This window comes from Talpa occidentalis, unplaced genomic scaffold, assembly GCF_014898055.3.
Source record: "Talpa occidentalis isolate TD23 unplaced genomic scaffold, MPIMG_talOcc4v2.1 talOcc4.5, whole genome shotgun sequence".
Taxonomy (NCBI): Eukaryota; Metazoa; Chordata; class Mammalia; order Eulipotyphla; family Talpidae; genus Talpa; species Talpa occidentalis.
This window is the reverse complement of record NW_023604861.1, coordinates 113,788,516-113,803,352: the sequence shown is the minus strand read 5'-3', so window position 1 is coordinate 113,803,352 and position 14,837 is coordinate 113,788,516. Positions and strand designations below refer to the sequence as shown.

The 14,837-nt window shown below is 35.3% G+C and overlaps 1 protein-coding gene across 1 annotated transcript in view; it reads right to left on the bottom strand.

Moving 5' to 3' along the window:
- Positions 1 to 14,837, bottom strand: part of THADA (THADA armadillo repeat containing) — a 287,428-nt gene that overhangs the window by 224,423 nt on the left and 48,168 nt on the right. The window contains exon 22 of the mRNA XM_054687792.1: positions 12,280 to 12,389. Coding sequence (XP_054543767.1) covers positions 12,280 to 12,389 — 110 coding nt within the window. The remainder of the gene's footprint in view (positions 1 to 12,279; positions 12,390 to 14,837) is intronic.

Sequence of the window (14,837 nt, the reverse complement as noted above, 5' to 3'; positions counted from 1 at the left end):
GGAAACAGCTTAAGTGCAGGCCCTAGAGGCAATTCCCAAATTTAGAATCTTGGCTAATTTAAACAAACAGGTAACCAGGCCTATTTATTTCCGTGAATGTCGCAGGCTATGACTAAATGGTTTTTGTTAATTTGGGGGGAATTTGAAAACAAAGGCCAGAAGAATTTCAAGAAGGTCAAGACTGACAAGGTACCCTCAAAACAGACCTCTCTGTTCACTACCAAGAACTCAGGAGCCTCAGGAGCTTTGGGAAATACTGAAAATATCAGTTCCCGCCATCTCGTCCAAACCTTGTTCTGTTCTGGAATTCCCCAGGATCATACACCAGCATTTCTAAAGAATCCTTCGATTGTCTGATTTCCAATTTGGACTTTGCTGCTAGACTTTTATTCTCTGATGCTCTTGCTTCCTAGTTTGGCATCTTTCTCAGGTCAGTGCTACCCATAGCCACACAAGGGACAGCCCAATAATAGAACTTCCACCCTTTTTACTAGAATGAAATATGCTATATATTAAACAAAATCTGCTTACACATTTTGCTTAAGTTATTATACTAAAAATAAAACTTCCTATCACTAACGAAAGAAAAACATTTTTTGAATGTCTATCGTAATCAGACACAACACTAGGCTTTTCATAACTTATCTTATTTTGTAACAAAGAAATCTATGAGAAGACATTATTTTCCCAACCAACAGGAGACTATATCATAGTAGCAAATGGCTTTTGCACTTGCCTGGTATCCTCTTCCTTCAGTAATACAACTGTTGGTGATAGGGCTCACTATACTTATCAAGGTTTAAACACTTCATATTATTTTTTCAAATTGGGTAAAAGAGAGAGAGAGAAGTTAAATAATTTACTCATGGTTATACAGCTAATAAGGGACACATAATAGATTGACACCAAACCTCTTGCTCAACAAAATGGCATGATTTCAAAATGCCTGTTCCAAATGCTCAGTTACATATTTAGCTTGAGCTGACTTTTGACAGACACACCATCAATTCTCTATTATTTGCTTCAGTGGATTTCATTCACTCATTTGGAAAAATGGTTGAGTAAGTGCCTCGTAGTTGTTTGGCATCATGCTGTTTTCTACAAAGGTAACAGAAGAATAAAAATTCCAAATTACACATAATTAAGGAAGCATGTTCCTATGGCTTTGGAATGTATTAGCACGGTATATTGTTTTCAAGACATTAACTTCCTAATAATGTTTTATTCAGGTTACCTTCCAAGTTGATTTCAATCCCTGACTATGTACATCAGGGTGGGGGCTAAGTTGTTTTAAAGAACTAGGTGATATGGATGGAAAACTAAACAGAAATTTAAAATATCCTATGGAAAATCCACTTGGTGGGCAACCTTTTTCTGACTGACTTGATGTAAACTGTGTCTCATTCATTGTGGAGGTATTCCAACTCCCTTGAACAATTGGGGACATTTATTACTGTTAATAAGCTAATTTTCCTATATTAATGATTGACTCACTATTGGCTTAAAAGAAATTATTCACCTGCAAATACAAAGTAACTAATTTCACATTTTAAATATGAAATATATTTAAAGGCAATATTGAAGCAAATTTCTAGAAAATTATCAAGATTCAATTCCTTAGAAACTAGTTATGTATAACTGCAACTGAGGAAAGGTTAAACCTCCGCCAATACCTTCATTTCCCAAATAATTTATGTACCAAGCTGTTATCACTACAGGCTTTTAACACAAAGAAGAAAGTCCTTTACCTTTCCCATAAATACAGTCAGGTTTAAGAGCAACTTCAAATGAAAAATCATTAAATAAATAAGTTAATGGGTTGAGAAAATAAATATTAAAAAAACCCAAAGTTATCTGTTTACTAAATGTCAATATATTTTCACCTTATCATGATTCCTTTTTCCTTATTTTTCATTTGTTAATCATTTAAATAATTGTAAACAATGCAAAGAAAAAGTGAGTGTGTTTTAAAAAGTAAATGATGATGCATTTACTCAAGCTCAATATTATCAGTCATCACCATCATTAAAACAGCTATAAACAATAATTTCAAAAACAACAAACTCAGACTGGCTAATCAGAATAACATACTTAGATTCCTAAAACACTGCACTTATCAGAGTAAATGATATGATACATAGGCAACTAAGGAGGAGTGACAGAGGAGAAAAATTAGTACTGGTCTGACACAAAATACAAAGACGTAAGCGCTGCATTCTTTCATGAGAAAAAAAAAAGAGTGAGGCTTTCAGGGAAAGTAGAAGGAGGATAACCTGGTAATTTTCAGATCACCTCCAAGCCTCTACCACATCAATCTCATTATGAGGAATTCCATTTTTATCAATCATCCAAGTCCAAAGTTCTGCAAAGCAAAACTTTAGCTACTCGTAACATAACAACCAAGTCAGACTATTGATTTTAAACTCGGTAAAGTTTAAAAGGAGAGAGGAAATCTATACCCTTTAGATTTATAAGAGAAATATTATCCACAATACAAAAAGAGATGTCTGCTTTCACATCTATGTGTTTTAGGCATTCCATGTTCTAGTCTAGCATCATCCATTCATGATACCACACAACTGACCTAACTTCCAAGTATAGGTAGAAACGAATCAGGAGAAGGATAAAGACACCTTGATGAGACTCAGTACACTTTCTGGAGATAGACACGTGATCTTCACTTACTTTATATAGTTATATAGTTTCTCATTTGTCCCACTTATTCCCTAATACCCAAGTAGTCTATGAAAACAACTGTATCCTAAATGCTATCCTGAGAGAGAACTTTTTTCCAAGATTCAAGAATAAAGTTTATAGCACAGTACTGGGTTCAAGTTGGCATTTAATGTTATTTAGCTGAAGTTTGTGTAGTTGGAAACATGGGGTAAAAACTGTTTCAAATGACCAGTGTTTCTGAGTTTTAATAAATATAACATTTAGTCAGAGCCTTTTTCCTCCTCTCTTATGGCTCTTTGGGAGACTTCCAGGACCATGGCTTCAGTTATTTCCTCTGTATGACTGACTCCAAATATTCAATATGTATCCCTAGCCACAGCAACCATTCCAATCTACCTGGGACAGACAGATTTTCCATAAAGTTGTATGATTAGTGCTAAAAAACTAGAGGAGACCCAGGTCACTATCTCCACCCCCACCACCCTGACCTGTATTTCCAGCTATCTGCTAGCCCTCTAGGCAGCCTCCCAACATCCCCCAACTCAACTTGTCTACAGTATTATCAATACTCTCCTACCTTCCATCAGCCCTTCTTCTTGCATTGTTTTTAATGTTAATGGTAGTAATTATTCTTCCCATTACCTAGCACAGAAAGCTCAGTAAGTGGACCTTTTTCTTTGTCTTTCATCTCTACCTTATAAATTATCAAATTTACTTCTCTACTTTTGAAGATTAAAATAGGAAGCTAGAAGTTCTTCAAAGCACAAGAATCATGTTTTATTAATATTTTATTCTCTACAATGCCTACCTATCACATTTTTTTAAAGATTTTTTATTCATTTATTCAAGAGCTGGGTACAGGCCAGAGGCGTGGGAGGGTAAGAGGATTCACCAGAGACATAGCAGGGATCAGAACAGGCAGACCGGACACAAAGCACTACTGAGGGGAGCAGCAGGTGAGACAGGAGAGGTCTGCTGCACCATGTGGGTATCCCCCTGGCCGGCCGGGAATCAAACCCACGCTGCAGAGGCTGCAGACAGCTTCACAGCACTGTGCACAACCTGCTGCGCCACTGGGGAGGGCCTATCACATTTTTTTAATGTAAAGTAGGTGATCAATCAACATTTGTTGAACTGCTGATCTCTGAAGCAATACAAAGTTCAAAAAAATTTGGATTCTAATGCTGGCTTGACTTCTCAGCATGAAAAAATGAAAATAAAATCATTATAAAAATGCTTTGAAATTCAATGCACTATTATAACCTGGATTACTATTAAAATAAAGAAATCAGTGAATCTAAAATACCTAAAGCTCCATATGAGAATCTCCCCAAAACATCTCTTCATAACCCCACACAGGTCTTCATCCTTTGTTCAGCTATTCACATACCTCTTAAGTTCTCTATCTGTGGACCCTAATTATTATTTCTAGGTTCAAAACAGCTCTGGTCTACTATATCATATTGTCAGTGGTTAAACAGAGCTTTTCTAACACAGCATCTGACACGCAGTATATGCTAAAGAAATCTTTTGTTGAATGATAAGATATGGCCAGATTCTGTACACCAGCTGTGCCTTCAGTTAAGCAGACAACTGAAAAACCAGGTGCAGAAAAAGAGGTGGAAACTTCAGGTCTTAATGGTAAAGTCACTTTGCTTATAAAACCACCATAGCAGAGTCGAGAGTTCTGACTATGCAAGGAACTATGCTTATCCCCAACAATGAACTATGCTTATCCCCAACAAGGAAATACTACTTTATAAGAAAGTAATTTCAAAACTCCAGAGTTGCTAGTGTTTATGATAATGAAGAAACTAAGAGATGAAAACAGAACCCTGCAAGGCTCCTATGAACAATGCAACAAACTGAGCTGTTTGTTTTGGTTCTCATCACACAATCCAGGGGTCAACAAGGAAAAGGGAAAAGACACTGAGTGAAGCAGCCTTGGTTCTTTATGCCAACTCTACACAGTAATCAAACACAACCTTGGGGAATTCCAATTCTGCTTTTGTCAGCGATTGCCTCTCTGTTAAAAGAGCAGACATCCTCTTTGAAGGCTCTTTTGTTTTATTTCACTCCCATGTCAAATTAATATAAAATATACCGTCTTCAGTCTCTGAGCACATTACAAAATTGCAACTTTCTTATAAGGGATTCAAGGTTCTTCATAAGCAACACAACTAAATGTTATTAATCCACAAAATGCTCCCAAGAGATCAGTTTACCAGTTCCAAAGGAAGTTTACTAAAAAAGTATCCAGCTTTCCTCAATCTTTCAGACCCGAAATCCTAAGACTTCCCCCACCAGAAACTAGAAAGCAGTACTGTACAATGAATAGAATGCTCAGAGCTGAAAGAGGCTTTAGAAATCTGAACCTCCTTATTTTATCAAAGGAGGACACAGCAGTCCGGACAGGCTAAATGGCTTTCCTAGTGTCAACAAAGCTGGCAGGTAGAACTCAGTTCTAATTCCCAGTTCAATATTCTTCCCTCTAGACTCAGAACAAGGTGTGGGTAAGAATGGGGTATGACAAAGATCCTATCACGCAGACTTTCCTGTTCATCAGTCAAAAGGTAGTAGAAATTTGGTGGGCAAGTGGTGGGTATTGGGGGTGGGGGTGGGGGAAGCTTGACCGGAAAGAGACGGGTTTTGCTGTTGTTTTCCTATGCTAAGTGTTATGGCCTGAATCTCAACCAAAAGTGACAGAAATGAACAGGCCTGGCTGGGGTTGGGCCCTTTGTTTTGTCTTGAGCAGATCACTAAAGCAAATTATTGTTCCATAAACAGATTAGTCCAATTTCTATCCACAAAGCTATCTCACTCATAGTGGGTAAGTTTTCTAAGATAAGCATAAAACCCACAGACTGAAATCAAATTATATGTGCCGTATACCCAACTAATTGGTCATTAGACTATTTTGTGCCAATAAATCAGGTTCCCTGACTACAAAGGCTTCATCTATCCACCTATGTATGGTACCACAAGAGCTATTTTTTGTTGAGTTCTGATTAGTTATATTACTATTGTTAATTGAGAAATGTTACCTTCATTTCCTCAAACTCTTTCAGTGTCGTTATTCTTTGTAACTTAGAGATTTTTTTCCAATCTCCAATTATTTCATAACTTAATTTCTTCACTCCATTCATTCTTTGGTCAAGTATTATGTTTGTTATTACAAGGCTCATGTTTATTATTTCAATTAAACTAAACAGTGACAGATGTGCAGAACGGCTGTGTGCATGTGCAAACACATTTTAGAAAAGGAACATAACCCTGAAGCATGGAGAAATTTTAAGCCTGAAAAATGATGTGTCCAAATGAGACCCAGTGAAAGAGCTACATATCACCAGAAGCCATCTTAGCCTCTTTCTCCACTATCAAATATTGCTGAGATTTACTGCAGGCTAAAGCATCAGGGGGCTATTCTGAAATCTCAGCTGCAGGCATAGGCAATAATAACAAAGACCAAATCTAAATTGAATTACCAATCAGGAGACCATGGAGAAAAGGGCAAGAAATAGTGGATTAAAAGACATCATTAGAAGGATGTACCAGATTATTGGTTCTCTTAATATTTAAAACAATCATTCCCTGACATCAAGGAAGGAAAAACAATACTAAAAACTCTGGGACTTTAACAATAAAGGTGGGATAGAAGTTACTCACTAAGAACAAGATTCTTCTGTTATTGCGTCTAAATGACACAAAAACATTATGAGAACTGTAAAAACAAGTATGCAAAGTTCTTCAAAAAAAAAAGTAGTACCTGACTCAACAATGAGTGGACTTAAAATAAAATTTAGGAAAATTGGACAACCACATGCAAAGGAATAAAACTGGAATACTATCTTACACCATGCACAAAAGTTAACTCAAAATGGATTAAGAAGTTGAACATAAAAAAAATAAAATACCTAGAAGGAGAGTAAGAAGCAAGCTCCTTAACAACGGTCTTGGTGATGATTTTTAGGATTTCACACCAAAAGCAAAGTCAATAAAAGCAAAAATAAATAAGCAGGACTACATAAAAGTGATCTTTCTGCACAACAAAGGAAATCATCAACAAAATGAAAAGGCAACCTTAAAACGGGAGAAAGTATTGACTATTTGCAAATCATAGACCTAATAAGGGACTAATATCTAAAATATATAAACTCCTACAACTCAACAGCACACCAAAAAAAAAAAAAAAAAAAATAGAATAAAAAAACTGGAAGAGAAGCAAAACAGACATTTTTCCAAAGAAGATATACAGATGGCCAAAAGGCACATGAAACAGTGCCCAACAACACTAATCATCAGGGAAATGAAAATCAAACCACTATATCACCTGAGACCTGTCAGAATGATTGTTATCAAAAAGACAAAAAAAGAACAAGCATTGGTGAAGATGTAGAGAAAAAAGAACTCATGCACTGTTGGTGGGAATATAAATTAGCACAGTCATTGTGGAAACTAGTATGAAGGTTCCTCAAAAAATTAAAACTGGAGCTACCATGTACTCTACCAATTCCACTTCCAAATTTATTTATCCAAAGAAAACAAAAACACTAACTCAAAAAGATATTTGCACACCATTTTCACTGCAGCATTATTTACAATAGCCAAAATATGGATACAACCAAAGTGTCTATGTATGACTGAATGAATAAACAAAATGTGGAATGTGCATATAATGGAATAGTATTCAGCCATAAAAAAGAAGGAAATCTTGCCATTTGGGAAGAAATAGGTGAAACTAATGTAGAATCTAAAACAAAAACAAAATAAAACTGAGTAATAGATACAGAGAACAGATTGGTGGTTGTTAGAGACCAGGAGATGATGGGGAGAGATGGTAATAGTGAAGGTGAGCAAAGATACAAACCCCTGATTATAAAATAAGTAAGTCACAGAAATATACATTATAGTAACTACAGTTAATACTGATTGTATAGTTGAAAGTGCTAAGAAAGTAAATCTTAAAAGTTCTTATCACAAGAAAAATACTTTGTAAATGTGTAGTTAGGATTACAAACTAGAGTCATTGTGGTGATCATTTAACAACATATACAAATATTGAATCAAGTACACCTAAAGCCAATAGATGGCTATGTCAGTTAAAACTCAATATAAATAAGTAAATAACTAAGTAAGTAAAATCAGGAATCAGAAACTAAAATAACAAGTTAGAATTTAAACATTAATAAGACATCTTAGTTTTGCCTAAATTCTTTTAATCTACTATAGAAATGGGAAAATGAAAGTTTTTTTTCTCTCTGTAAAGAACTGATATGGCTTCCCAGAATGGATTATCAATTATTCTTATTTAATTATTAAGTTTTCAAATAAAACTCATAGACACTCAGAAATAAAATGTGTCTTATTTACACATATTTGCCAAAAGTGAGAAAATAAGGGTTTAGACAAGAGTGTTTATTCTTTCATTTAGAGTTGATCTGTTCCCCAAAGGTCATACATTACATTCTATATTTATTTCTTGCTCAACTGCATATACATCAGAGATTTGGTTTTTTACTCTCTAATAAAATAGAGAAAATTATTTTTAATAATTTTAAGTGTTTGTAAGAAGTTTTCTATTGAATTTGAATTGTAGTAGCTATAATTAACTGATGAAAGTTTAAACACATAAATTACTTTTGTCCACCATAATTGTTGAAGTCCATGAGTTAGCACCAGCATTTTATGACAAAAACTACTAAATGTCAGTAGTTGAGTTCACAAAAATGTGAAAAATTATTGTAATTATTACAATAAGTATGTGTAGGTTAATAAGCTGAGCAATTCAAATAGAAGGATTAGATAATATTCAGTACTCACACTTCCCTCCTAGATTTAGAAGTGTAGTCAACAATTATGTCCTCTTATGGTTAAGCTTCCAAGTTATGGTTGAACAAATGAAAGCTAGATACCATCCAAGTTTAGAATTATGTTAATTTTCATCAAAAGAACAACTTAAAATACTAAGATCATAGAGAGTAAATAAGCAAGTATGAGTTTCACCTGAAGCTTCAATTTAGAGTTATGGTTTTAACGCACTTAACCAGTCCAGAGCAAACACTTATGCAGGTAATTGTATTTTTTAAAGAGCTTATGAATTTTATCAAATCCTAAACAGAAAGAAAAATATTAAAAAATTATATTCTAGAAAACTAGCTCATTATATCGTGTCTCTGTGTATGTGCAAGTATTGCTTTCAAAGGATTCCTCCCCTCAAAAGAATAGTGTCTCCCATTCCTATTTATTCTTAGGTGATTGTTTAAAAATAAAGTCAGTTTACACTTTTGAAGACAGTTTGAATAATTCTATTAAAAACCTATTCAAACACTGCAGGTCATGTGTAACTCTTCAGTTGTTATTTATCCATTAGTCTCTAAGTGCTTCCTCCCTCAGCACAGATGTAGTTCAAGAGTTGGCCAGTAGTTGGTCTCTTTTCAGCAGATTTTCATGGAAGTCCAGATTTCTTTTTTTGCAAACTTTTAAACATTGTATGCTTAAATAACGTTTTCATAACTTGAGAATTATGAAACTTAAGAATTATATAACTTAAGAGCATATAAAAAGCTTTCAAAGAAATCCAAAAGAAACACATTTTCTTTTAAAAATAAAAACCAAATAAAAGGAAGCCACATACACTATAAAGATGTTCTCTGCAAAACATTTTGTTACAGCAGATCTAAAATATCTCTCCAAAGGGATCCAGAACCACTTGGTTTGGAAGCAACAACTGAGAACTCATAACAGGTTGGTGAAAAGCCAATAGTGACAGCCACAAGATCCTTAAAGCAGATCAGTAGTCACTAAGATACCAGGCAATGGGTCTGGCCTTGTCTCTCCAATCCATTTACACAGAATGCCTTTGTACCGTTCAACCGCAGGAGAGTGGTTCAAAAGCCTCTGTCCTTGGTCTTCTATTCTTTTCTCTTTTCATTATCCCCCTCTTAAGACTGCAATCCTATTATGATGTTTATGGTAACAACTCATAAATCCACATCTGTTTTTGTTATATCGCCCAAACGAATACATTAAATCCAACTTCTGACTCAAATATTTCTACCAGGATATGTACCACCATCATCTCACATTAAACATATGCAGAAAAAACATATTCACCTCTATAAAAACAATTCCCCCTTTCAGGTTCCTTGCTTTGTTACCATCCTTTCCATTTTTCTGTTCACCAAGACTTAAAAACCACAGGACTCAAGGACTCCCTGCTAATTTTCATTTCTCACCCCATGTGCACTTCTACAATGTCTTGCCACTTTGCCATCCAAAGGCAGAGTCTAATTCCTCTTCCCTTGAATCTGAACTGCCCTTAATACTTACTTATAACCAAAAGAACATGACGGAAGCAATGCTATGAGACATTGGTCGAGTCTAGATCAGGAAATACAATGAAGCTTCTGCCTAGTTCTCTTGAGGAGCCAGCTGTAACACAAAGATGTCAACTAGCCGAAAACTGCCATGCTGAAATGCTAAATGAGTCCCAATGAGGATCAGTCTTAAAGTTATTCCCACCAAGGTGCTATCAATGTGAATAAAGCTGTCCTCAACCCTCACGGCCAGTTCATCTGCCAGCTACTGAACTCAGTATACACACTGAAGAAAAGAATCACTTAGCCGAGTCCTGCAATATCTTGACATACAATATGTATGTAACCCAAAATGTGGATCACTTTCCTTCTAAGCAGTCAATATGCCATATGTGGAGCTGTTATTACATGAGATGAATGTTGACAAAGACACCACTTCTTTCTCTCCATCCCCAGAGCAATTGCCATGGGGGAAGCTCTCATCACAACAGGGTAAATATTCTTTGCTTTACTTCAGAGATAAAGAGATCAGAGGCTAAGTCAACTTTTGTACAATCTCAGTGACAGTAAGTGGAAACAATCTAAACAGAACTCGGAGTTTGTGTCACAGATCACTGCTATTCCCTCTGTTCTACAAAGCCTCTCATGATCTATTTCAAATAAAAAATGCTCAATATCTCTTTCCATCCCTCCTACAGCAAACCTACTTTCCAGGTGTCCACAATTTGGCCTCAAACCGTCCAGTTGTGTGGTATCGCCCATTAACTCCAACACCTCTACAATAAAGCTGGCTTCTTTACTCACCGAACTAACTATGTCATGCTGATTTTAGCCTCTCAACATGTGTTCACTGTGTTTCCTTTTTTCTCTTCTCTTCCCACCCACTTAAGCCTTATACACAAATTCCACCTCTTTCACTAAGCTCTACCAGTCTATCCCTGTTGTTCCCCCTTATAAACTTCACCCAAAATTTAATAATTGAATTGTTTATCCTGTTAAAGTGCATTTTCATTGCTCTCACTTTTCAAGTTGGAAATTCAACTAACACATCTATGTATGTACAGCGATGTGAGGTGCTCAGTTAGTTCTGACCATTCATGACAAACAGGATCCATGACCTAACATTTGTCAAATATTTTTATTATTTTTTATTTAAATGTTTAATTTCATTCCTGCTTATTTATTATTTCCCAAACTAACCATAAGTTCTTTGAGAACAGGAACCATGTCATATAAAGAAGTATTATATTCTCCAAAACAAGCACAATACTAAGCACACAGCTAGTTTCAATATATGTTAACTGAGTTGAAAAGAGTGAAGTATGTTGTGTTGTGAGAAAAAATAGCCTTAAGTCATGTCTACACTGGAAAGAAGGAGTTGAAAAGATAACAAAATATTTTCAAGATCAGTGGTTTAATGTCAGGGCCATTTTTTTAATATCATTTACAGTACTCTGTGCAGCTCGTAACTGCCAAGATGTTTTATAAATGTTTTTACCGGGAGTATGAAAAAATACTTCAAAAATATTCAAGTAGATGTCTTAACAACCCAAAATAAAATGTTTGCTGAGGCTACAAGGCTGGCAGAACTCTGCTTCATTTCAAAAAGTTTCCAGGCAATGGAAATGTTTTCCTGGAAAATACTACCTTTTATTTAGAGAACACTTGCCATGAACACTTAGTCATTAAGTAATTTAAGGTTTCCTCACAAGCTCTTTGGAGGAAATCTATTATATGAATGAATGAAATTATCAGCACCTATAATGTCGGAAAAAAACACATTTGGCTAAATATATGAAATCTACCTAAGTATTTTTCCAGGTAAAGGGGGAGGAGATCTTTTATACTTTTTGGTCTATTCATTGTGTGCTTAAATTTTTCTGTAAGAGAAAATAATGAAGAAAAACATAAAATCCTACATGTTTCCCTGTTTGTAATATCCACAAATTCAAAAAACTGAAGGGCGTCTTTTATTCCAAATGCCAAGTAATTTTCAAACACACAAAAGAGTCATTTCTCTCAATGAAAAGAAATAGTAACTTGAAAGTTATTTTTAGCAAAAATTTTGAGTATGTTTCAAATCACCTTTCAATGGGAAAGCAACTCAGCATGGACATTTCACTCAATCATCTGCAATAAATCATACAATGAAACCTAAGACAACAACGTCTTCCAAGAATTTTGAAACCAACTAAGTCTTATTCTTCTAAACATCAAAAGACATAACAAAATTCTACTTCAATCACATGGTTTATATATTTAGTACACAAAAAGATACTTGTTTTACCTATTTAGTATTTCAGTGAGTTTCACAAAGCCAGTGTAAGCCAGTTCAAAGGCTCCTCTGTGCCTGGATTGTAAAAGGTGTTGTTTAAAGTAATCACCTATTTCTTTTACCTATAAAACAAAATAAAAAATAGATATTCAAATGACACTTATATATACACTTAGTTAGTTACATAATTTAGAACCCAGGTCTAGATGTTTATTCATTTGGTATCAACTATATGACACGTAGCATTTTAAACAGTTTTCTAATATTTCATTTAATCCCTACAGTAAGTGCATAAAAGAAGTCCTATTATTATCTCTACTTTACAATGGGGAAAAAGAGACCCAGAGAGGACAAGTAATTATTCAATGCTGCACAGCAAGGACAAAACTCCAGTCTGGGTTCAGGCTTGGCATTTTTAAATGCCACACCAGAACTGCCTTCCCATGCCAGATTCACAAACCTCTCTGTGTGCTCTTTAATTCATATCATTCAACACCAACAACGAATCACACAAGGTGAAATCCTTGGTGAAAAAAATTACCTTTTCGGGCCTCCCTGGTGGCACAAGGGGTTAAGCACCACAGTACGAAGCAATCCACAGCCTCGGCAGCATGAGTTTGATCCCCAGCCGGCCAGGAAGATACCCTCATGGCGAGGCAGACCTCTCCTGTCTCACCCAATGCTCCCCTCAACAGCGTATTTCAATTCGTCTACCTGTTCTGTTCCCCACTCTGTCTCTTGTGAATCCTCTCACCTCCCATATCTTTGGCCAATACCCCAGCTCTTTTATGCATAAATAAATAAATCTTTAAAAAAAAAAAAGATCTTTTCTTCCACTTATTTTTTTTTCTATTGTGGCTAAAATATAAACAACACGAAATTTACCCTTTTAATTATTTCAAAGTTTGTAGTCAGTGGCACGAAGTACATTCACATCTGTGCAACCATCACCACCATCTATCAAGAGAACTTTATCTTCCCAAAATGAAATTCCATCCATTAAACACTAACTCTCAATAATTACCTTTAGAGGTTTACAAATGTGAACGGCAATGCAGATATATTATAAAGCACCTACTGAAAATTAACAAGCTTCACTCTGAGTCAGAACTATGAAATTTTCAGAAAGCTACTGAGTTGAATTCCTACATGTTGCCTTTCTACAAGTAAGGCTAGACAAATAACAAAAATGACTATTTTTTTAAAAAAAGGCTTGACTGCAGTTAGTTGCTAATTGAGGTTTTGAACAGAATTAGCTATTAAATTGGTTAGGAAATTGTACTTTTCACCATTAGATTTGATGATGATCAGCTTTAGAAAAATCCAGATTGCGTATAAAACAATTGTGTAATTACAGGACTAAAGCTAAAATTGGCTCTCTTGATCCAGGTCTCCCCAGGAGACCAGAGTGTGGTGAAAAGGCAAACTGTTCCAAGATAGCTCAGATATGCTTACCCAGAAACACCAACCACAGCATACGGTAGATTTGTGCTCTACACACATCAGAGATGGTAAACAACACAAGGAGTGGTTAAACACGTGACCACGGGTGAGTGTCTCAGTGTCCTCATCTATAAACTGGGGGTAATAACTGTAGTTGACTCACACATAGATTGTGTATTCAGTTAATAAATCTAAAAACACATAAAAGGTCCATAATCTATACTCTAATTCATTTCCATATTAGCTCTGTCCAGGCTTTTCAATAGAGGAAAAGTAAAGACATAGTCTATGCTCAAAATATATCTGATTACAAAGAGACAAATGATACACTTAAATAAAAATCAGATCTGAGACCAACAAAAACCACAAAAGCATTTACAATAGGATTATTTATTTATTTATGTATTTATTTATGTATTTATTTATTTATTTATTTATTTTATTTTGTGGGCCCCTCGCCAGGGACCGGGGAACGAACTGGCACTGCAGAGGCTGCAGGCAACCTTGCAGCCCAGCGCTGAACCACTGCGCCACAAGGGGAGGCCCGGATTTTTTAAATTTTAACTTAAATATCCCACAGAGTGACATGTTATGTGAACCAGACAAAGTTTTCAGGTAAAAATCTGATAAGTACTCCTAATTTTAGTATTTTTGAAGGTCATACATACTATTAGTTGTTAAAAGTCATACACAAGACAAGTCTTATTATCTTCAGTACAGCAATTTCAGAGTATATTTTAAACAGAACTATCAGGTCTTAAATCTGAATTCAACTCTGGATCTGAAGCCAAATTATGCCAGAAAATGAGGAAGAGAAGAAACACCAGTCTGCTAATTTGTCATGTCCATCACTTGTATTACAGAAATCTCTCTTCTTAGAGATTTTTAAGGTGTTTTAAGTCACAGAAAATGAAAACAGAAATCACAAACATGGGGGTCTCTCTAACTTCATTTTTTAAAATATTTCAGATATTAAAACATACTTCAGCAGGGAAACTTGGAAAGGTTCACAGTCTAGTCCTTAATCACAGATCAAATTTTCATCACTTCTTTTATCCTAATTCCCTTCCTTCAATGGGCCTAACACAAAATGCATATGATAAAATCAAAGATCTCAGAACAGGGAC